Source organism: Penicillium cataractarum (genome assembly GCF_028827025.1).
Source record: "Penicillium cataractarum strain IBT 29864 chromosome Unknown utg000001l, whole genome shotgun sequence".
Taxonomy (NCBI): domain Eukaryota; kingdom Fungi; phylum Ascomycota; class Eurotiomycetes; order Eurotiales; family Aspergillaceae; genus Penicillium; species Penicillium cataractarum.
The window spans coordinates 5,511,134-5,533,916 of record NW_026622737.1 but is presented as its reverse complement, the minus strand read 5'-3'; the positions used below and the strand labels follow the sequence as shown (position 1 = coordinate 5,533,916).

Sequence of the window (22,783 nt, the reverse complement as noted above, 5' to 3'; positions counted from 1 at the left end):
TAAAAGTGGTCTACCAGGCCCAATGCGTCTGTAGAGTAACGACGGAATGATTGGGACGGGCTCCACTTGGCCGATGTAGATCCAACAAGCGCGGCGGGGAGAGCTTAACGGCGCATCGGTCGGCCAACTGCGCTGCAACAAGCAACAGAATCTGATCTGTCGACTATAATCCCATAGGATAAAAAGCGAGGGGGAAGTGTTACCCGTAAAATCAGGCCTATGGAGGTTTGAATCCGACAATTGACAATTGGTAGTCTGGGTCTGCCCAGGACGCAAAGTATGTGACAATGTACAAGTGCAAGTGCAAGGTTGTATTGGCAGTGGAGAGAAACAGTGGTACTCCAAGGCGCGGAAGCGGTGGTCCAGCCGTTCAAGTAAGAAAGACAAAATCTGATAGTTTGGAAACCGGGGATGGGAAAATGAGCGACGAGGCAAGGGTTTTCTACTACTGCATGAGAGGGCCGACGAGTCAGGACTGTATACTTCGGGGCGAAACTTTTATTCGCCATCCAACCACCATCGCGGCCTGACGTAGACAGAGAGTCTGCTGAGACATGGAACACGTTTGATGGGGCAGAGAAAGGTATTTTCGAAGCATTGGTGGAGCTGTCAGCGGCGTTCCAGCCAGAATTTTGGCCATGAGAAAAGGCTATCGCGGCGATAGACTCACCCGGTTCCACGGGTGCTCAGCATGGCGGCGGGCGCTTGGCAAGTCAGCGAGTTCAGCGAGTCAGCGACAAGGACGGCGTACAACATGGCGGCGTACCGGAGGATACTCTCAATGGAGTATGATGGATCGTGTGGAATGGAAAGGCAACGGACTAACTCTTCCACGCTCAGGCCATCCCCGGCAGACTCGCACACTAGCAGACTCGGGTGTCTGGGCGAGGATGAAAATGCGACTATCGCATTGAGAGTGGTCCGGTGGTGGCCCTTGGTGGTTCATGCGCATTCCATCGAGAGATTTGGGGGTGAAACCGCCGCGTGAAGAATGTGGCCCCCCGATTGACCGGATGCAGCTGAGTGGTTTGTTGGATGAGAAAGGGGGTTCCACCAAATGAGACACATCAAGGGGAGACTCCTGGCACATCTGTTTCAAAAAGTAACCCATCAATGGTGATTCTCTTGAATCATAACAAACTGTCAAGCCTGACTGACCAGGAGGAATTGAGGACTGTTGTATGTTTTGTTGTGCTGCGTGCAAGGTCACTGGTCACCTAGAGGCTGCAAGGCCGGAGAATGCGCGGGGATCACCGTCTCCATGCACCTGCCATGTGGGCCTGGAAAGTTGACAAGATGATCAGAGGTCATTGCTGGAATTTCTTGACATTTTTCCAGAAGCATACAGCGAGGCGCTTGGCATGTTCGGCTGATCACCATGGTTGAGGAGCCGAAGTGAGCCTGTCTTGATCGTGGTATAGTGGACTTTACCACGTGACAAGTTAACCTCATCACTTTACGAAGGCCATACAGTACTAGGCTATTTACTGTAAACAAGATTGTTTATCAGAATAGTTGCTTTATAGTTCTCTCGGTGGATAACCAGTCGAATATACTCTCTCACATGAAATAGCTACGTATCACGTGCTCCAGAGTAGGGGTATCGCAATGATTTGCACTATCAACAAGTCAACTTCAACTTCAACAAAAGAAGAAAAGAGACAAAAAAGAATGTGCTTAAACTGTGAAGTGAACTCGGGGTTCCAAAGTAGGGTTTGAAAATCCGAAAGGGTTATTTCTGAATAACCTCATACAGATAGACCAGTACCGCATGCGACTCCATGCGGTAATCTGTATACTTCTCGCCAAGGAAATCTCTTGATGCTTACTATACGTTCTTCGGTAACTTACTAGTCGCTAGTTGTTACTCCATATGGGAGCAATCACAAGATCATCATTCATCTTACCTTGAAATTGAATACTGCCACGTTGGGCTCGATGGCAGCTGAAACACCAGGAATGTGGCCAATTTGAGGGGCCAAATATAAGTTTTTGTGACTGCCTAGCGTCTGGCATCTGGCATCTGGCACGTGGAGGGTGATGGTCTAGATTGCAGAATAGGCAAATAAAGCCTGGATCTGAGTCAAGTCGGAGGCAAGTATGGCCCCGGGTTTGAGGTACTCATCAAGAATATCGATAACATATGATATGGTGATGGATTACATTGAAAATCATAAAATCACAGTATATTATGCATGCGGATGCTATCAAAATCAACAAAGGAAAATGGTATAGGAAAATCAGACGCTTTCTTATGCTAAGTTCCTGTACAACCCCTCTCACCGCACCACATTAAGAAAGATTGGCGGCATCATAATAAAGATCCAGCAGGCAACCTGCGGACCACGATTGAGTAGGCGACTAACCAACCCAACATATTAGTAAAACTTATTCTCAAATGCGAAAAGTGATAGATCAACATACCGAATCTGCACAATGCTCTCCATTCTTGTTTGTTAACTCGGTCAGTCCCTTCCACGGACTCTCTCGCAAAGCTTTCTTGCACCCATCAAGTCGTCGGGTGATCTGCTGGAAGGACTCAGTTCGCCCCTCGGCTGTCTTGCGTCGCAGGAGGTCAAAGTGGAGGAGAGCGCGGAGGAAGTATCCCCGCTGCCAGACCCATTCGGGACCTTGGTGATAGTTTCGACCCTTGGAGGTTGCAAAGTCTGTGGAGTCCTCTGAGTTGTTGTAGTACGGGCGGTAGTTGAGGTCGGATGGGTCCAGGGTAGCAACACCGACGGGTCCCAGGATGGCAGAGTCACCGATGGAGAGGGCCAGGAGCGCCTTTTCGGGTGTGAAAAGCTCTGGTGCAACAGACATGGCGATGGGGTAGTTACCACGAAGCTGGTAATCCTCGAACGGCTTGCCAGACTTGTACAGATCCTTGTAGATACCACGACGGTTTACCACGTTGGCATCGACATCATACTGGGCATCATCCTTAGGGTCGACGGGAACGTAATAACTACGCTCAAAGTTGGCCTTGATCTTCTCCGACCATTCTTTGAAAGTGATTGATTTGCCGTCGCCAATGTCAACTCCCGAATGAGGATATTGGTTGGATTCGTTCAGCTTGGCTACCCATGCAAGAGCACTGTAGAGGAGACCAGTGATTTCAATTGCGGCTCCGTCACGGGGTGTTCCAGGAACACCCTTACTGCCTGCTTTCTCGCTTTCACCCATCTTATCCTGCCACGTGCCACAGTTGTTCTGGCTCCCGCCAAAGATGATACCAGTCTCCCAATCGACTTTAATGTCAATCTGGAAACCCTCTGGCTTCATTTGAACATCAAGGTCAGGCCCCGCATTGTATTCCCGGAACGACATGCCGTGAGCATGTCTCTGGAATACTTCTTGGATAACCTCCAGAACGGTGGGAGACTGGGAGTAAGCCCGAGGATCATCAAAGGGGAACCATGTATCGTCATAAGGCAAGAATCGGCGAGGCACCTTCTCCTGCAATAGACTGCTACCATTGGGAACCATTTTGGTATAATCCTGAATGGCCTGCAGGAAAAACCAGACCGAATCACGCGAGTTGTACCGAGGCAACTTGCCACTGCTCAGAAGGTTAGGAATCATACCATGCTTGAGCACGCTTGCAAAAGCAAGAATATGCTCCTTGGCATCATCGAAGCGACCAGTGCAGAGGAACAAGCCACGAATGGAGATGAATACATCGCGGCCCCAACATCTTGCCCAGTCGACGGCGAAATGGGGCAACCCAGCTGCTAGACTAGGCACTTTCTTGGTAGGCCACAGAGAGGCCGAGTGGACATAGCCAGTCTGCTGAACGCTGACCATAGCCAGTTGATGAATGAATTCCTGGCCATGACGCACGTTGTCGCTGAATTGGTGAATACCGGCCTTCCATGCGGCATTATAGGCAACTTGCACAATGATAGCAAAGTATCGCGGCAGCAAGAAGTTAGGCACAACCCGAACCGCGTCGAACTTCTCGCGAAGCCATGCCGCTGGCTTTTGAAGTGCGGAATGACCTTCTTTGGAGGCAACCTTCTCCATCCGCCCAACCACATAGTCCAAGGCCCATTGACCCTCGCGAAGATGGTCGCAGAGTGGGTGACCCAACTGGTTGTACTTGATTATATTCTCAAGCACACTCCACCAGCCTTGTAGACCGGCGTAGACTAGTGGACCACGTTTGGGGATATCGTAAACTCCGTCCTCGCCGTTGCTAGAGTCTCTCTCCTCGGCGTCGCAGCGGTACAGTGCGAAGTTCAAGTCAACTAAGCTGAGGCCTGAGAATGCCTCATCAGCACCACTGGAAAGGAAATTATCCAGACCGCTGGCATGTTCTGCGCCGGGGATCCAGGTTTCAAACAGTGCAATAGAACCAGGTACCAGGGTATCTAGAACGGAAATGGTCACATCCTTGCCATTGCTTCCAATCTTGGTCGCATCGATATCGCGTGTCTTGCTTGGCAGACCCTTGAGGAACTTATCGTCCCCTGAAATCTTAGCCTTGGTCTCATATCCGGCATCAACTTCCAGAACCCAAGATCCAATGTGCTTGGCCTGGGTGCCCGCAATATGAGTCGGAGCCAGGATTGCGCCGCTTTCGTTACCGGGGAACGCGGTGTGGGCGATGAGGAAGATTCCCTTCCGTGTCTTGGGGTGGACTCGATGAACGGTGATATATTCGCCGTCGTGGTGGATGTGAGTTTCGTCATAACCCTCAACACCCATCATAGTATGAAGCTCATTGAGCAGGCGCTTCACGCCACCGATACCGCCCTCTCCGGCACCAACCTCCAGCTTGTGGGTACCTGAGAATGGAGAAGTATACTGTCGCTTCTCATGAACCAGATCGATGAGCTTGGGATAGATTTCGTCGTAGCCCATCACACTACCAGTGGCGGAGGCACACATCGCGACGAGAGCGGCGTTGGGGAGGGTATCCCTAGCATCACGCTTCTGGGCGGGAACTTCGTTGTCATGAGTACAGTCCATGAACAATGCTGGAACTGGGGAAGGTCGAATATGAGTGATTTCTTCAGCACCCACCCCATTTTGAGCAGATGCAATGGCGTGGCTGCTACCAGCGGAGGGCAGGCCCACGTCGAAGCTACCGATGGGACGTCCACCATGACGGTGAACGAGTCGACTCAGCTCCGCCGTGCTCCAAGCCTGCATGGCCTCTCGAATCAGAGCGTTAATACCTAGGCGCTTGACGAAGACATAATCGGCCTCTTCGGATCCAGTGAACAGCTCCGCAAAGACGGTCAAGTCGGGCCGAACTTTGCGCGCCTTGTCCAACAGGTACTCTGCAACAACCAATGGAGTTGAGTGGCAGTTGTCGATCCGGAAACCGTTGAAGTACTTGGCCATGAGTTGAGTGTATTTGGTCATAAAGTCCCACAGGAATGGGTTGTCCTCGGGGGAGTTTCCATATCGAAGCTTCACGCAATCACCCCATACAATCACCTCGCGGCGTAGGTAAGCTTTGGAATCGGGTCCAGCATTGTCGCGCATTGCATCAGCGTTCCAAATCCAGCCATTGTTGACCAGAGCAAGCGCCTTGGGGCTGTGCTTCTTCGTTACTTCATTAAGAGGAAGGCGAGTGAAGTATGTCTCGATAAGAGGGCTATCTTTGCTGACAGGCCCCATCTTCGGGCCGTGGTCGTCAATGCGGAGGTATTTGATGCGATTGAAGAGTTGGTCCATAATATCCGCAACGTCGGTATCGTATTCCTTGTAAAGAGGCAGGTTCACTTCATCGAGGATTTTGGACAAAGATGCCTCAGCTTCGGAGGCATCCTGATTGTAGTCACCGTGGAGCACTGTCAGGATCGCAGCACCAAACTCAGCATCTACGGAACGGCCAAATCTTCCGTAGACCTGTTTTGAAGCGGGTATGCCGTGCTCGCGGACAAGTTGAGCTTGCTCCTTTAGCGTCAGTTCACCGAAATTGACCAGATCAACTTGTTGGATGCTTGCAGGGTCCGTCTTCCCGCTCGTCCATGCATCGAGAATCTTCTCCGTGTCGGCTTTCACATCGATCACATAATACTCCCACAGCCGGATACCATCAACCACTTTCTTCCGCATGGAGTTCATCACGGCCACTAGATCTTCAGTAGTCTTGAACTCCGTTGGCAGACCCAAACTCTCGAGGTCCTCGCCGAACTTCAACAGCGCGGTATCCAATTCCAAGGCGGATTCGAGCCAGGGAGCAGTTTCCACACTGTAACCTGCCTCGGGGTGTTCTTCCAGCCATTTGCTATTATGAGCGGTATGGTTCCAAACAACGTCGGTCAAAGTCAGGAGTCCGTACTCCTTCCCCATGCGCGAGACGAGTGATGCGATATCTTCTTCTCCCTTCGGGAACAGAGCCGGGTCAAAGGAAAGTTGATCAAAGATACTATACGGGGAATTTGAGGCGCCGCGCTGCATGAGAGGGGTAAAATGAACCATGTTATAGTTCCGTTGACTAATGCCATGAAGATGCTTATCCCAGTCCACAGGGTACTCCCCCATGAACTTGGAGATGACGGAGAAAATCGAGAGCGCATTGAGTGGCAGATGTTTGCCCTGAAGGGTCAACTTGGGCGAAACGTCTATGTAGTGAATAGGAGTCTGCGTGGGCTCCGGTGTGGGCACAGGGTCTACTGAAAACTCCGGTAGCGGGGAGAAGGTGGTGTAGTACGCGAAAGCGCCCGCATTAGAAACGGGGATATCGATCTGGATATTGCGATTGAAATCGGGGTTTAATCTACTATAGTTCAGCGGCGGTTCCTTGATAACCTCGTAGACTCCACGGAATAGGAGCAATTTTACCTGAATTCTCGGAACGAATGGCGCTCAAACGCTTTGCCCTCCTCGGGGATGTTCACCCACAGACTACCCTGTCGACAGATGGAGCTGGTACCCTCGATGATGAATCGCAGCACGTATCCCTCGTCGCCAGGAGGTGGAAGGTAAATGTACCCACCGGGCACGTCGGGTGAGCCGTCATCCTTCAATGGAAGCAGGTAGACCTGGCGTGAGGGGCCCATGGTGATCAGGGCGCGAACAAGGTGGGTAGGTTGCGGGGAATGACAGCCGGCCGCAAGAATCTCGAACAACCGAGAACTGCTTAACCCAGCGAAGCTGCTGGAGGTTTCTCAGCGAGCGAATGGCCTGAGATGTGGCCGTAAGTGAGTTGTTGAGAAGAGAAAAACGGAAATGCGGAGGACAGAGCTCCCCTCCAAGCTGTGTGAGCCGGTGACATCATGTATCCGGGCGTTATGGGCGCCTTGGCAGGTTACTTTTAGCGCCGAGTCTGGACCGCCAACGGCACCAAAAGCAGGGTTTGACAGCAATTGGACTGGCCCTGGATCGAACCGATCGAATAAAAACTCAATTGAATTAAAAGATAGTGCCCAAAAATCAGTTCCAAGATTTGTCAGTATTAATTGTTATCAGGAAGTTCCATTTCGTATAGAATGCAATAGGTACAAGTCGTAAATTTATCAACAAGCCAAAATCCCAACAATCCAGAAAATCATAGGTCAAGCTCAAAGTCGCGCATTTGCATACCGGGCGCCATCGCAATCCTCGCCTTGAGAAGCAACATTGGAAGTAGAAGTCGGGGTACGAGAAACTGGGGGGCTATAAGGGAAATGCAGCCGGTAAATTAACACCACAGACACGAAGGAAAAAGAAGACCGGAATAATAAAATTACCGCTCGATATAGGAAGGAATTTCCGCGACTTGCATAGTGCCCTGGAGGATGCCTATGAATGAGTTAGTATATATTCAATGTCGACCGGACAGTAGAAAAGAACGTACGATATACGGCAGTGAACAGAGGGAACTGATCCTCCATGCCCTGCTTCTTCAGGAAGCTGTTGACCTCGACAGCAGTCAAGGTACCTTGAAGCTTTTGTCCATTGAGCTCGGTCTTCTCGATCTCCTCAATGGGCAGGTTGCGCTCGACGCTGTGCTTGGCAGAACGGTAGTTACGGCCACCGCTGCAGCTGGTGATCAGATCGGCCACACCGGCACTCTCCTCGGTGAAAGTGCGCTGGTCAATGGTCGCGCCGAAGAACTTATCTCCGAAGCGAACCATCTCCATCAGACCCACGCGCATCACGGCAGCCTTGGCGTTGTCACCCCAGCCCATACCGTCCACCCAACCAGCGGCCAGCGCAACGACGTTCTTCAACGCACCGCTAATGGACACACCGGCGACGTCGTTCACCACCCGGACGTGGAAGTACGGGCGGTGGAAGAGTCTCTTGAGTGCATCATGGTTGATGGGAGGGTAATCGGACGGCAGAGCCTGCAACTTCACCTTCGAGATCTCACCCGATGTGTCACGGTGCTGGAACTGCACGAGGTCGACCTGGGAGGAGGTCGGAGAGCGCTGGGGTGTGGGGGCCTTGGAGTCCATGTGCGGCGGGTCGTACGCGATGGAGGTCTCTGACCACTTCTCCTGAGCGACCTCGTTGGCAATATTGGCACCGGAGAGAGCACCGCAATAAATGCCCAGGGTCTTTCCAATTGTCTCGGAGAAGAGGCTGATACCCTCCTCGTTGACATCAACACCCTTGATGCACGAGATACCGCGAGCGTAGGGCAAGATCTTGCCCTTGATCTGCTCGCAGGTCTTGAGGATAAACTGGTGGGGGAGGTTGAAGATAAGGAGCGTGCTGTCCTTGACGGCGTCTTCGATCGAGGGATTGGCGTGCAGGTTGGCTGGCAGGCGGATTCCTGGAAGGTACTTGACGTTCTCATGGGTGCGGTTAATCACATCGGTCAACTTCTGAGGGCCCTCGAGAGCGGGATCGTAGTGCGGCGAGTCCTTTGCGATCTCGACATTCTCTTCAAATACCCACATTTCCACCTTCTCCTCGAAGATATCGGTGTTGGCAGCTGCATTTTCGGCGACAATCTTGGCAATGGCGGTACCCCTGTTAAGTTAGGAAAACATTTCCCATGTCAGTTTATCGCTCGTACCGACTTGAAAGGAGAACAGTGATGCAAGGCAACGGCACAGCCGTTGCCCACGAGACCACTTACCAGTTGCCGGAACCGACTACTGCCACCTTGAGCTTGCGCTGATACGGGCCGAGAGATCCCATTTTCGAAAGTGAGACCGAGGAAAATGATCTGCACACGGCAGGTTGACCGGGGAGGGCAGCGGATTTAAAGAGCGCTAGGGATGCCGACGGGGGCGACCGGGGGTGATAGCTTGGGGTCTGGGTCCGAGTGGCTAGAGGCGACCGAGGCAAAAGGCCCGGAAGAGATTGGCCAGGAAAGTAGATCCGACTAGTAAGGCGCTTCGGCAAGGACATGCACTGCTAAGGTCCCAATAATCTCAGTGTGGGCTGTAGGTGTTTCGGTGTGTATACAGCGTTGTTCTGATGTCAGAGTCGGGGGCGAGCCAGTCTTTTCACGGGGGATGGAGGACACCCGAGGAGGGGGGGGAATGTGGATCTGCACAGAAAGTCGGGGGGTCACGTCACAGGGCGGCGACGCATTCTCGTGTTAAAATTGATTGGAGTCTTTTGAGTGGTCCAAGATGGTTGACTTTTTCTTTGCTTCGATTGGGATCGTTGGGTGAGCCCAACGGGGACAAGGGCCATTGGAGTTCTGGTCATGTGGGGCCGTTGGTGGACGACAAATTTGCTGGCTCTTCTTCACATGCTCGACCGCCTGCTTTTTGCGATACGACTACTCCACGCACCGGTTTTTTCTCGTTGCGATTCTCTTCAATACTCCACCAGATCTACATCATGAAGACAAAGTCCGGGAGGACTGGCCCTGTCAAGGCTACCCCTTTTGGGGATGAGTTCCGTACCAGCAAGAAAGACAAGCGGCAGATCAAGCATGCGACTCTAATGTCGAAGATCGCGAAAAGCTCCAAGACACCGAAGAAGCGTCGCCCCTCGAAAAAATTGGTCGCCAACCTCGAATCCCTCGCCGATGCTCTACCGGAGGCCGCCGATAACTCCCACGATGCTGCCAGTCAAGTGAACATCATCAAGCAGAAGACACTCCGCCACAAGCCCGGAGCTTTGAAGCGTCGCGAAAAGCTAGAGAAGGTGGAACGGGACCGATTCGCGAAGAACATGGCGCAGATGGCGAGCATGCAGCCTGCTCCTGCTGCTGCTACTGGAACTGCTAGCGAGGGCACGCCCGAGGCTCATTCGACTGCCAATCGCTGGTCTGCGCTGCGCAATTTCATCTCCCAGACGATGGAACAGCAGCCTGTTTTCAAGACCAACCAATGAAGATTCGACGACCCCGAAACCGAAACCGAAATCGAAAACTATGCATACACGTCTATTGCATATTCATATGATACCCACGAACCCAAAACAAAACCATCTACGGCTGCCCACGGGCTTACATTGAAGCTCTGTGGCAGTGGCAAGCTACGAATGGGAGGATCCAGGAAATTAGACTGGATGCGTATTCCCAGCGGTCTTGGTACTGTTGGCACAATGTTGGTACCAATGCCGGCGACATGGAGGACGGATCCCATATACCATTTTCCAGCGCGTGGTAGCTCCTGAGGGATACTCAGTCGAGCACATACAAATATCTGTCTATAGTCAAATCAAAAGGCCGCAACTCATCAATTACAGCGAGCATATTCATAACCCTGCTGTCTTCTTAGAAAAATTTGTAGGGATAGAAAACTGTCTTGTGAGCTGTTCACTATGTAGAATTACTGTAAACAAGGGTTATTACCAACTTCCAGGTCTTCCAGGTAATCTCCCCCCCTCATATGGCCGAGTTGGTCAGCCAGGTTGGTCGCCACCTGGTTGGCCAAGGGTGTGCCCCTGTGAAGGAAAAATTGAGGGGAAAATATGGTTGACTGGTATGCGATGTCGAGCATGACTCCACGGATGACCGGGCACACCCTAAGGGGGAGAGTGGGCGAGCGAGCTAATCCCCCTCGCTCACCGACGATTTCTTCTTTTTTTTGATTTTTTTTAACTAATATAATATTTCTGTAGTATAATTCCTCTAATATTATATTTCAATCCTTTTACTTAAAAATATAGTATTCGTAGGGGTCTCGACGTATACCATTGATTGGTGGTGGTCCCGGGCCAGCCTCAAAAGTATGGACTTCGGCATCGTGGGATGGTGATGGAGCATCGCCACGAAGTATATAGGGAGCTGGAGGTCGGTGGTTCGATTCACGGGAGAGGAGATTCTTTTTTCCTCCATGAAGAGAGAAACCATCTACCCCAAGAGTTTTAACCAATATCTAGCTCTGATATGGGGACGACGATAACTCAAATTGCCAAACTCGGACCCGATCGCTTTAAGCCTCAATGTCCCAACACCTGAGTATGTCCGATCCGTATGTCTCGGTTTTAGCGGTGATAACCAGTGGCTTCGGCGTGTTGAACCGGGCAGAAATCATATTCCCGGTCCCGATTATTGTTGCGTGTCTCTTTCCGGTTAGACTGCTGTCAGCATGCCCAGCTGCGGCTGCAACAGACCAGTATCACCAGTAGTAAGCTCGGGGCATCACTTGCGCCTGAAGGAAAGAGGGGAATTATAAATAGCGAGAATGTCCCCCATTGCCTCTCTATAGTCTTGATATCATCAACGTTAAATATCTCATCTCCAAACTCCACAATGCATATCATCCTAACCGGCGCGACGGGTCTTGTTGGCTCTGCAGCCCTCGTCGCACTCCGAGCCAGACCAGATATCTCCAAAATTTCCATTATCAGCCGTCGTCCAGTACCCATGCTCGAGGGCAACAAGGATGATCGCATTCAAGTGATTCTCCATGATTTCAAAAATTACGACAGTGCATTGAAGGAGCAACTACGAGGTGCTCAGGGCTGCGTGTGGGCACTGGGAATCAGTCAGACTGCCGTTTCAAAGGAGTATGCGTTTCTTCCTTCGAAACCCCCTACGAGATCATTTAAATTAACAAGTTTATCATCAGGGAGTATATTCACATCACCAAGACCATGACCCTCGAAGCAGCACAGGCCTTCGAGCAGCTCAAATCAGAGGAGTCGGACAACTTCAAGTTTGTCTTCGTGTCCGGCGAGGGCGCTACCAACGAGCCTGGTCGATTCACACCTTTATTTGGACGCGTCAAGGGCGAAACGGAGACCGCCCTGATGGAGATGGAGTCCAAGAATCCCAATTTCCGAGCCATGATCGTGCGCCCTGCATTTGTCGACCCGAAGGACCACCAGGCCATTCATCCATGGATCCCACAGGTATCAATCACCAGGCGCCTGGGAGAGAGTGCCTTTGGCCCCGTCCTCCGAGGTCTTTTCAAGGGCATGCATAGCCCGACTCAGCCTCTGGGAGAATTCTTGGCGGGGTTGCCAGTCGGCGCGTTCGATGGAAAGTTGAAGGGCGAGGGTGTGGAGATGCATGGAAGTAGCGTGCTGGTGAACAACGTGGGCTTCCAGCGGATAATGGGATTGAACTAGTATGGGTTTGGCACCGGCGTTGGGGGCATATTTAAATATCATCAAACAACATACTAATCATTGACGAGAATTCTAAATACATAACATAATTCAAACAAAAATTCGCTGTTGGCTTGCCCAGATCAAAACCTCAACTCGTATATCCCACTTTATGGAACCAATCTAACAACTGCATCATTCCTGTGCTAAGTACGACACAAGCCTGCATCATCCCAGTCTTCACTACCAACACCTTTACGAGAAATGAAGAGCCCTTTAGGATCCCACTTCTGCTTGATGCTGTACAGACGAGGATAATTGGCCCCCAGAACGAAGCCTGGAAGCCAGGTTCGTACCCATTGGCTTCGTTCAGGTACGCGCCCATCTGATCCTCACCCTCGACCGACCGTAGAATGGGAATCTCCACATCAGTCATGTTCTTGATGACAGCCGTCTGCTCTGCCAGCGTGGCAGTAGTCGCCCATGATCGGGAGAAGAGCAGATGCGAGATGGTCTTTCGCCAGGCTGGGTTAACAGCACTGTCAACCTTGTCAGCATTAGCCGCAACGGCTCCACCGGCAACCACATGGCCGATAAACTCGGCGTAAGGATTCCACTTGATGCTCTTGAAGGCATTGGCCAGACGCCCGGGGCCATCCTGAGATGTCATGAGATTTTTAGAATATAGACGAGACGCCAGCATTGATATGCCACCGGTGCTATCAGATTCACCACCAATGAGCATAGTAAAGATGGTCGAATTCATTGTTGGGAAGGGAATAGACGCATTCACGGTCTGAACTCCACCAATCTGCTGGAGCTTCGCAGCTAGCGGCTGGTATAGCTTGTCGACTTCGGCGACGTCCGTCTTTTCAGGGAACAGCATCAGGGTTATCATGGTCGATACGCTGACGCTCGCAGCGATAGGGTAATTCGGGAGACCGAAATAATACCCGGAGCCACCGCCATCATTGATTGATGGGAGTGCGGCGTGCCATTCGGCGAATGCGTCCCAGAAGCGAGGGTCGCCGCCAGCAGTAGTTATGTTGAAGTTATACGCAACGACTGGCACTTCTTCAAATGTACGCATGGTGACGCTGGTGACCACGCCGAAAGTTCCACCACCGCCTCCTCTGAGAGCCCAGAAGAGGTCTTTGTTTTGGTATGAGTTTGCAGTGACAAGTGAGCCCTAGGGAAACATTAATTGGAACGTCACAAATACGGAGATTCGAAAAAGTCATCATGAAAATTACTTACGTCGGCCGTCACCACCTCAAATTCCAGTGCATTGTCCGATGCCAGGCCCTTCCAATGGCCGAATGGTGAGTGACCACCGCCCTGAACATACCCTCCAGCAGCACCCACGGTGTGCGCGGAACCTCCGATAACCGTCCGGTTATGTTGAGCTACAGCTTTATACATCTCCGGAAGCTGTACACCGGCACCAATCGTGATCGCAGGACCTGCACTCTTGGACGAACCCTTAGGAACAAAATTATCCGAAATCTTGATATCCTTCATTGTATGCGTGAGGATCTGCAGCGATTCCGGAGCCGTTGATCGTCCCAAAAAGTCGTGCCCAGTATTTTTAATGACCAGTCGAAGGTTATGGGTACTGGCGAATCGAACAGCACGTTGAATGTCGGATGCACTTTGAACTTCGGCGGAGTATAACGAGATCCGGCCTTGCTGACAGGCGGTATCTTGGGGAGAGTCGACGTAGCACGACTGGTTACGCTCTGGCCAAGCTTCCCAGTTCTCCCATTGACCAGCACCTGGTTGAGAAGAACGCCAGACAGAGTCGGACCAGAGATTGGTAACGGTCTTGCATGCATCTGCATTGTACTCGGGCTGGTGACAGACCGAGGCAACAGGGCGGACTGCCACCAGGTTCCCGTTGATGGTCTTGTTCAATGCTGACCACTGCTTTGTAGACGGCCAGCAGCTATCACTGGGGCGACATCGACAATTGGAAGACTGCGGTGCCCCAATGGCCGCAGTTGCAAGAAGAGGAAGCAAAAGTGTGCTAATCATGATGGATTTCTCCCATACACAGCTAGGTGTACTAGTGCGAATATTACCCTCCAGAGCGAGCACCCTCGCTCTATATATAATCGTCTTTCAGCACCCTCCATCCCCTGGTCAGGCAGCGCAGAATAATCCTGTCTGCTGCGAATACGAAAATTACTCGATCGGGTGGTGAACCATTGGATTAAGTTGAGCATGGCTTAGCGTGCAGATCTCCCTCGTATTGGCCCGGTTGGTTGACATCACGGTGGATCTCGCGAGATTGACCCAATTTGGAAATGAAAATAGCTCGCATTGAACAAACAGGAATTATCGAGCGAGAGATTTCAGGCAATACCAGGTAATTCTTTTCAAAGTATGGAGCCGGCGAATCCCTCGAGGATTGTGGCTTGTTTAGGGATTACGACAATGCAACTCTGCTAAGATCTAGAGGAACCGGGTTGGGCAAAAGTACAGCCCTCATTTTACCACGCATATTCCTTCGCACATTGGTCAATAAGTAGTCAGCAAGATCAGCTAATCTAATCAATGCCTGATAAATAGAGGGAAAAATGTAGAATTTCATATACTCTATGTGCATATTGTTTGTGCATGTTCTGACAAATGCAGAACCATTGACAAGAAAAAACGGATGGTTCGACCAGCTTCAATCTACCGTCAGACAATGAGTTCCCTTGATGAATGGCTTGGTATATTTCAATAGTGTCAATATACTAAAATGCTAGTTGCAGGTAAGCAAGTAAGCAGAATCCCAACCATAATAATCAAATGACATTACTGTACTGCAGGATGGCTTTGATTGGAGGCCAAGCTTATCTAGTGCATACTGTCCACTATTGCAACCAGAAGAAACACGTTCTTCATCTTTCGTCTGGGGAGTACTGCCAGTATATAAAGATATTCCTTGTGATACTCGCATACCGGTTGTTCCTCTATTAATTTCATAACCTAATACTCCCTGTCGTTACACTATAGATCTTTGTCCTCGGAAGCCGATCGGGGCCGGATGGCGCCATGACTCAGCCGATAAGATCCACTTGCTTTATCACCTCCTGCGGGGAAAGCTCCGTATCTGATTTATCCCTCCGCACGCTCTCCTCGTCGCATTTATCTCATTTCCTCAATCTTGCTCCGTTTGCTGTCTCTGGGCCATGTTGTGGCAGCCTCTCCAGCGTCGGCTCCTTCTTGCCCGGGCGCATCGCGAGGCTGTCCGGCCTGTTCGGTATGCCCGATGTCGGCTGAACCTATCGTTCGTCAGCCAGACACGCATGCTCTCTAGTTCTTCCAACAGCTTTCCAACCTCTTCGCAATTTAACCGGTCAGATTTTACAACTCAGCCATTCACCAGTAGCTATGAGACTGGATTACCGACAACGGGACCCCTAGGCTCCACACCAGCCTTTGGCGCCCCAAGGATTACGCCCAAGGTGCTGAAGCAATACCTAGATCAATATGTCGTGGGACAGGATCGTGCGAAGAAGGTTTTGAGCGTCGCAGTCTATAATCACTATCAGCGAGTACAGGAGATCCAGCGTCGCGAGGATGAAGCGGAAGAGCTCCTAGCGAAACGGCAGCGGAGAGAGGCATTGGAGAGTCATCCCTTGGAAGGTGCGTCTACTGTCCCATTCCTTGGAACCCCAAAGTGAACTTGCTAACCTAACATATTGGAATTATGTAGATGAGTTTCCCGGACAGCAACGCACCGTTGGCCTCCCAACGGCCACAAAACCCCGCCAGAATAGCCTGCTGGATCATGGCGAACTGGTCGACACATCCCCGCTACAACTCGACAAATCAAATATCCTGCTCTTGGGGCCATCCGGTGTAGGCAAGACGCTCATGGCGAAAACACTTGCCCGCGTTCTATCCGTTCCATTTAGCATCTCGGACTGCACACCTTTCACGCAAGCCGGTTACATTGGAGAAGATGCTGAAACATGCGTCCACCGACTTCTAGCGGCCGCAAATTATGACGTTGAGCAGGCGGAGCGAGGTATAATTGTGCTTGACGAGGTGGACAAGATCGCGGCGGCCAAAGTGAGTCATGGCAAGGATGTTGGCGGCGAGGGAGTCCAACAAGCTCTCCTCAAGATCATCGAGGGAACCACCGTGCAAGTGCAGGCCAAGCCGGAGAAGAACCCTCGATCAACCAGTCCTCCAAACTCCTACCCATCAAATAGTCCGCTGGGTACTACTCCTTTCCAACCGCATAACAATACTCCCGCGGCGAAGGGAGAAGTCTACAATGTGCGCACGGACAACATCCTGTTCGTGTTCTCGGGCGCATTCGTGGGGCTACACAAAGTAGTCATGGACCGAATCTCGCGTGGCTCGATGGGATTCGGCCAACCAGTTCGGGGATCATCGACCTTGGGTGGCCTACCGGGTAAATCTGATGCGTCACCTGAAGAGCCACAGCCAATCTTACCAGGATCCGAAGAAGAAGCGCTATACAAGAAACACCTGCCTTTCTTCACCTCGATATCTCCAACCACACAAAGCAGCGACCCAACATATTTCAATGCCCTCGACCTTCTGACTCCAGCAGACCTGCAAAGTTACGGGTTCATCCCAGAATTGATTGGCAGGATTCCCGTCACCGCTGCCCTGTCGACACTAACACAGCCCTTGCTTCTACGCATTCTCACCGAACCCCGCAATTCCCTACTAGCCCAATACACAACCCTCTTCTCGCTCTCGGGCATCGAGCTGCGCTTTACAACGCCAGCGTTACATAAGACCGCAGCCAATGCCTTCAAGATGGGCACGGGGGCACGTGCCCTACGCACCGAGATGGAGACCATCCTCAGCGACGCCATGTTCGAAGCCCCAGGGTCCAGCATCAAATTCATTCTGGTAACTGAAGCCGTGGCCGACCGCCAAGAACAGCCGATATATCTCGCTCGCGGTCAGGGGGGTAAATTCCACGCTATGATCTCTGCGGAGGAGAGCGAATGGGAGGAGAAGATGCGACCCGATAAGAAGAGCGAGAAGAAACCAAAGGCGCAGCCTGATGTCGACAACGCCCAACACGCATCGAACTTCCAGGAATACCGGAAGCGAGCAATTGGTTAGAGATCTGATTGGGTGGAAATTTTTCTTTCACGGGAAGCATTTTTCGTTCATTCCGTTGAGGCGTTCTTTGTTAAATATCTAGTGAACATGATCTTCATCAACGACGAATAGCGGTTGCATGTCGTAATCCGAGAGCCCCCTTCGATCAAACAAGTAAATTCGTATAGATTTGGCCTCGAGCACGGAGCATGATGCTTTTCTCTTCTGTCTTCTTCGATTACCACCAAGCAAGGGTAGACGAAGACGTATCAAGACCACCTTTCCATATACGCAGATTGGGAAAAAAGAAACGACTTTCGACTGAATTTGGCCTCGTAAGCGAAAGTATAGTTCGAACAAAGAAAAGTCTTGGCAAATTAAGGCCGCGCGCTACTGGTTGCTCAGTGGGGCCCCATGCCATCTTCGGGATAGCTTGAAAACATCGGTAGGACCTATCAGAAAAGCGACCAGACGGACGTTCATACGCAGAGGGAGGGGATATGTTAGAAAATATGTTCCTACGAAGATAAAGTTACATTGTAGATATCTATATACTAGTTTTGATCCTTCGAAACGCTATATAGGTTGCTATATATAGAAAAATAGAGCTTATAGGAATCTCGAAAGCGAGTGATTACGTAAGGTAGGGATCTGATTAGTGACAACTAGCGTCCACTGTATTCACATAAGGCGTTTCTTGCTACACATCTAGAGTAAATAGCTTTTAAAACTATACGTTTCCCTAGATAGCTAACAGGCGTCACTAGGACTTCTTGGACGGCCTAAAGAGACGTTCATACGCAAGTTTAGGGGGGTATATAGGAGGACGTTCTACAAAGACAAAGGTAGAATATAGATATCCATACGACCAGTTTCAACCCGTAACGCCACGGGTACCTATGCACAGGGAATTCGGGTATCATTTGCCCACCTTGAATTGCGCCAGGATATCATGTTAATGATGTTCACGTTTGGAATATCCCATGAAAATTGCGAAACAAAAAACGAATGCGAATGCGGTAAACACCGGACCGGAGCGTTTCATCGATATGGCGCTGCATAACTATGATCCCCTTGTGGTTGCGGCGGCCTCCATTCGCTTGGTCTCGGTTGATTGGAGGGATCTGTATGCGGTTCGCTCGGCGTAGGGATGCCGCTAAGCCGCGCCGCCGAGGGAGTCTGGGGTGTTTGAATCGGCGAAGCTAGGTCCATATGGGCCTTGTCAGGGATTTGCCCCGTTTGGGGTTGCCTGCTAGGCTTTTTTGGCTTATTCAGCTTGTTGTGGATACGCTCTAGCGTATCGTTGACGTTGATCTTGTACTTTTCGATAAAGGCCCTCGCGTTAAAGAACATAACGTGGCCCCAGGAACCCCATCGCTTGAGTAAGACTTCGTTCTTGCAGTTTGAGATGATATAGGACCTCCGTAGGCGGGCTGCGTTTTCGATAGACCAGCCAGCAAATGCTTCGGCGAGATGATCCGCGTTGCGCTCAGTCTGCGTGAGATCCTGGGGTAGTTTGGGGTTTGATTCTGCGGAGCGCTCTCCATAGCCGGCCACGGTGAGAGAAAGGATGTTATTGTTTGCGCTGTCAAGGTTCGTGGGATCCAGGCTGTCGGGTTGATAGACCGGCTGATGGCTATCGATGGAGTTGCATCTCCTAATTAACCAGCTGAGTGTGAAAAGGCTAGGTAAAGTTATTATTTGATAGAGGGATTAAAAGGCAATATGAAACGTACAGTTTCTGCTCATCTTTTTGGAGATTGGAATCTTCGACCTTTTCCTCGAGGCGCTCCATCAGGTTTGGCCAGCAGACCAATTTCCATTGACCTGGATTATTTTTCTGAATAGAGAAGAACCAGTAGACAATGACGATGGTTTCTTTCAAAGAGTCGAGAACGTCTTCAGTTAAGAGGTAGGCGCCACCTCGGCTAAAAATACGCTGAAAATAGACTCCTTGTTGGGAGTATCGCACATCCGGGTAGTCAAGCGGCCTCGAGATCCGGAATGTCCAGAAGCCCATAGACGAGCTGCCGAGGGTATCCCGAAGATTGGGTCGTAGGGCATCGTACCTTCCGAAGGATTCGTGAAACTTGAGCTTCGTTAGATGATCGGATCTAGGAAAATAAGTAAAAACTACAGGAAGAGGACGTACCAGAATCACGCCGCATTTGCTGTTTTTGACAAACTTCGCCCAATCGGACCATATCATAGCCCCGTTCAGTTCTAGCCACGCCTTGAGGAGAGTGCAGTCATTCTGGCCCTCTTCACCTTCGGGGGTGTGGAGGTAAAACATGTCCGCGTGAGGGCCATCAGGTTTCCCATTCACGCACGAAAGTTCTTTGAAAGTGATTTGGAGACGTTCGAAGTACTCTCCAAGCATGGAATTGGGATCCGATAGTTGCTGTATCGAGGCATTCTGTGTGGTCGAGATTAAGGCCGTGCTTGTGGGTACTGTAGTGTCTAGCGCGGTGTCCATAAGATCAGACGGCGCTCCCATACTGGCAACCTGGAGGTGTTTATTGTTGCTTGTCCCGGATGTATCTCCTGCCGATCGAGACTGCCCCTGATGACTCTGCTGTACAGTCGCCATAGATGACAAACGCCTGAGGCGAGGGTCCACCGGGGCATTTGTAGCCGGACAAGGGGCAGTCTGCCTCACGAGTTGAGTCTCCTGGGCCTCTTGTCCAAGGACCGGAGGTCTATCCGGAGATCGTTCTATGGGACTCTGGATGGGAGAACCATACAATCCTTGAGCATCCATAGACCCGATTAGATTGCTAGGGCCAGAAGTCTGTGCCAGGCGTCTAACAGCATCATCGAGTGAATCGCGCACCCCCGTTCTTGACGGGTCATAAGGCACCATGGCCATCGCCGATGATTGGGTCTGCTGAGGGCCCATTGGCTGCGCCAGAGCAATGCTATCCAGGGCATCTGGCAAAGGTGATCGCACAGCAAGACGAATGGGAACCCAAGGGTCGATCTCGGGAAATGGCAGGGTGAGATGCTCAAATTCAGGAGACTTGGGGGAATAGGCAAGCCATACATAGCCATTATTACCTGGAGGGAAATAGATGCCAACCTTATTCTCCCAGCGGAGGAATTCCGACATGTGGAATATCTCGGGATTGGTATCAGCAAAGCCCTCCATCCAACAAGTGCGCACGACTCTGTTGGTCCCACCCGCAGCGTCCTCCATTTGACAAAGAGCAGCATACTGTTCCGGTGTGACATCCCGGAACCACATCTCGAATTTGGAGCCTCGCCGGGTAGCATCCTTGAAAGCTAAGAGGTCCTTTTTCACTTCTGGCGATAGGCCACAAAACCTTACAACCCCAACGAAATGCCTGGCTTTGCCGAAATACACATGTGCCAGGACTTCGCCGGGGTTGAAGAAATACCCACTTGGTAACAACCTGGCATTAGGGGAAGGCTTGCTTATCGGCATGCGTTTGATTTGGTCCTTTGCGGACATCGGGGGTCCTCTGGGTAGACCTGGAGCCTTAGATGACAGAGTCAGCGCATCATCGTCTTTCACTCGGGAACTGGGCTCATGCCCGGCATTGGAGACGGTTGTTGGAGGGGTGATGGTAGCTGGAGGAGATTTTCTAGGAGGAGATGACCTCGACGACGTAGTTGGGGCAGGTGCCTTTGATCTTGGACGCGTCACGGTTACAAATGGAGAAGGCGTATTGGATTGTCGATAATAGTCAGGAGATCTTCGACGTGCGACTGGGGATCTTTGCCGCTGGTCGCGGGCCGAAGACCAGCGACCAGGGGATCTAGATCTAGAGCGTGACCTGGAAGATCTCCGGCGGGACTCTGGTGACCTTCCGCGAGGCCCAGGCCGCCGAGGGGGAGGACTGTCGCGAGAATTGCTCGGTCGGTAGCAGTCCCCGAATGGCAGAGAAGAACGACGAGGAGAGGATGGACGAGGTCGACCAGGCTTCTCTGTTTGAGGGGCCCGAGGCGCCCAAGAGGGAGGGCACATGGCCTCGGATGACTCCTTTCGAGATACTCCGGAGGAGGCAGTGGCCTGAGACACGGATGAGGTGTTGGTAGTGGTAGCTTTAATCCCACTTTGAGAGCTCCGTCGGATACTATCCGAAGCAGTCATTTTAGCAAAGGGGACGGGCACTCCTGCGGCTGCCCTGGCGGGAAACTCGGAGGGCTTTCGAAGATTCAGCTGGCTGATATCGGGTTCGCGGTCCTTTGACTTGTTGGATGCAAACGCCGTGAACAGGGGCCCCCACGCCAACTGCTTTACAGTTTGGCTGGATGAGGCCATTGGCCGTTGAGACTGTGACTGCTGTGTCGGCTCCGGTCCAGTTGCTGGTATGCGATCAGTGGCTTGGCTAGGCTCTTTATCAGATAGTTTATTTTGCTCCGACGGTGCAGCTTTCGAGCCCTCGGGAAGAAGCTGAGAGTATACTGATTGAGCGAGCTGAGATTGCTCTGATGTCACAGTAATGCCCTGGGAGGGCTGTGGGATAGTGCTTTTGGAGGCACCTGGGACAGCTTTGATTGACAGAGACGAATTTGGAGGCCCAACATCGGGCCTCGCAGGACCAGAGGAGGATGTGCCTGGTAGAGCTTGAGCTGTTGTCGGTGTCGAAGATGCTAGAGTGTTCTGATTGGAGTGATTCTTTGTCTCTGGGTCATCGGCCGAGACAAAGAGAGACGATTTGTCAAAGGCGAGCGAGCCAGACCGTTGGAAAGACTTGTCGAAGTTTGAGCCCTGAATTGCATTGGCCCGAATGAGTGGCACATCTGGAGAAGATTCTCGAGATGCAGAAAAGGGAAGTGCATTCGAACGAGGAGGCTTGGCAGCCTTCCGTGCGGCCCTCTCCGCACGTTTCTGTTGGCGAGCTTCTTTGCGTCTTTGAGTTTCTCGTTCGCGATCCTTGAGAGCCTTTTTCCATCCGTCTAAATCGAATGGTCGATCGGTGCCTGCTCTGACCCTCCGTCTTTTCTCGTCCCATCTGAGGATGGCGTCTTCCATCTGCAGGAACATTTCAGCAGGCTCCCATGTTGCTCGATACATGGGGTAGCCAGCCCATTTTAGTAAGAATTTCTTTTTGCCCGTTCGTTTTGAAACGCGCTCGGCGAGGATTTCTTCCACCTCATATTCTGAGCCTTGCTCACTTGGGGCAGTAGATACCAGGGAATCGGCATCTGAGGGCGTGGCGGCATCCTTCATCTCCGTGTCTGCCTCCATTATGGTGAGGATTACGGCATCGGCAGCTTGATCACCACAGAGGGAACGAGGAAAGTAAGACGTGATTTCCTGGCGAGAAGA

At 51.4% G+C, this 22,783-nt stretch overlaps 7 protein-coding genes across 7 annotated transcripts; 3 read left to right on the top strand and 4 right to left on the bottom strand.

Moving 5' to 3' along the window:
- Positions 1–2,415: 2,415 nt before the first annotated feature.
- On the bottom strand, positions 2,416–7,016 carry N7496_001969 (putative glycogen debranching enzyme Gdb1; the record flags this gene model as incomplete). The annotated part of the gene is made up of 2 exons (XM_056694900.1): positions 2,416–6,733; positions 6,799–7,016. 2 exons carry the CDS (start codon positions 7,014–7,016, stop codon positions 2,416–2,418), a joined length of 4,536 nt encoding a protein of 1,511 aa, XP_056561629.1.
- A 665-nt stretch (positions 7,017–7,681) lies between these two features.
- On the bottom strand, positions 7,682–9,087 carry N7496_001968 (glycerol-3-phosphate dehydrogenase family protein; the record flags this gene model as incomplete). The annotated part of the gene is made up of 3 exons (XM_056694899.1): positions 7,682–7,737; positions 7,793–8,916; positions 9,026–9,087. The coding sequence occupies 3 exons, from the start codon at positions 9,085–9,087 to the stop codon at positions 7,682–7,684; spliced, it is 1,242 nt and encodes a 413-aa protein (XP_056561628.1).
- Positions 9,088–9,741: 654 nt separating this feature from the next.
- N7496_001967 (FAM207/SLX9 family protein) lies at positions 9,742–10,239 on the top strand (the record flags this gene model as incomplete). The annotated part of the gene is made up of 1 exon (XM_056694898.1): positions 9,742–10,239. The coding sequence occupies one exon, from the start codon at positions 9,742–9,744 to the stop codon at positions 10,237–10,239; it is 498 nt and encodes a 165-aa protein (XP_056561627.1).
- Positions 10,240–11,605: 1,366 nt separating this feature from the next.
- Positions 11,606–12,426, top strand: N7496_001966 (putative nucleoside-diphosphate-sugar epimerases; the record flags this gene model as incomplete). Its single annotated transcript, XM_056694897.1, has 2 exons — positions 11,606–11,862; positions 11,925–12,426. 2 exons carry the CDS (start codon positions 11,606–11,608, stop codon positions 12,424–12,426), a joined length of 759 nt encoding a protein of 252 aa, XP_056561626.1.
- Positions 12,427–12,611: 185 nt separating this feature from the next.
- N7496_001965 (FAD-dependent oxidoreductase) lies at positions 12,612–14,439 on the bottom strand (the record flags this gene model as incomplete). The annotated part of the gene is made up of 3 exons (XM_056694896.1): positions 12,612–12,742; positions 12,802–13,594; positions 13,663–14,439. The coding sequence occupies 3 exons, from the start codon at positions 14,437–14,439 to the stop codon at positions 12,612–12,614; spliced, it is 1,701 nt and encodes a 566-aa protein (XP_056561625.1).
- Positions 14,440–15,584: 1,145 nt separating this feature from the next.
- N7496_001964 (putative ATP-dependent Clp protease) lies at positions 15,585–17,508 on the top strand (the record flags this gene model as incomplete). The annotated part of the gene is made up of 2 exons (XM_056694895.1): positions 15,585–16,041; positions 16,112–17,508. The coding sequence occupies 2 exons, from the start codon at positions 15,585–15,587 to the stop codon at positions 17,506–17,508; spliced, it is 1,854 nt and encodes a 617-aa protein (XP_056561624.1).
- Positions 17,509–18,528: 1,020 nt separating this feature from the next.
- On the bottom strand, positions 18,529–22,702 carry N7496_001963 (uncharacterized protein; the record flags this gene model as incomplete). Its single annotated transcript, XM_056694894.1, has 3 exons — positions 18,529–19,171; positions 19,224–19,576; positions 19,640–22,702. The coding sequence occupies 3 exons, from the start codon at positions 22,700–22,702 to the stop codon at positions 18,529–18,531; spliced, it is 4,059 nt and encodes a 1,352-aa protein (XP_056561623.1).
- Positions 22,703–22,783: the final 81 nt, after the last annotated feature.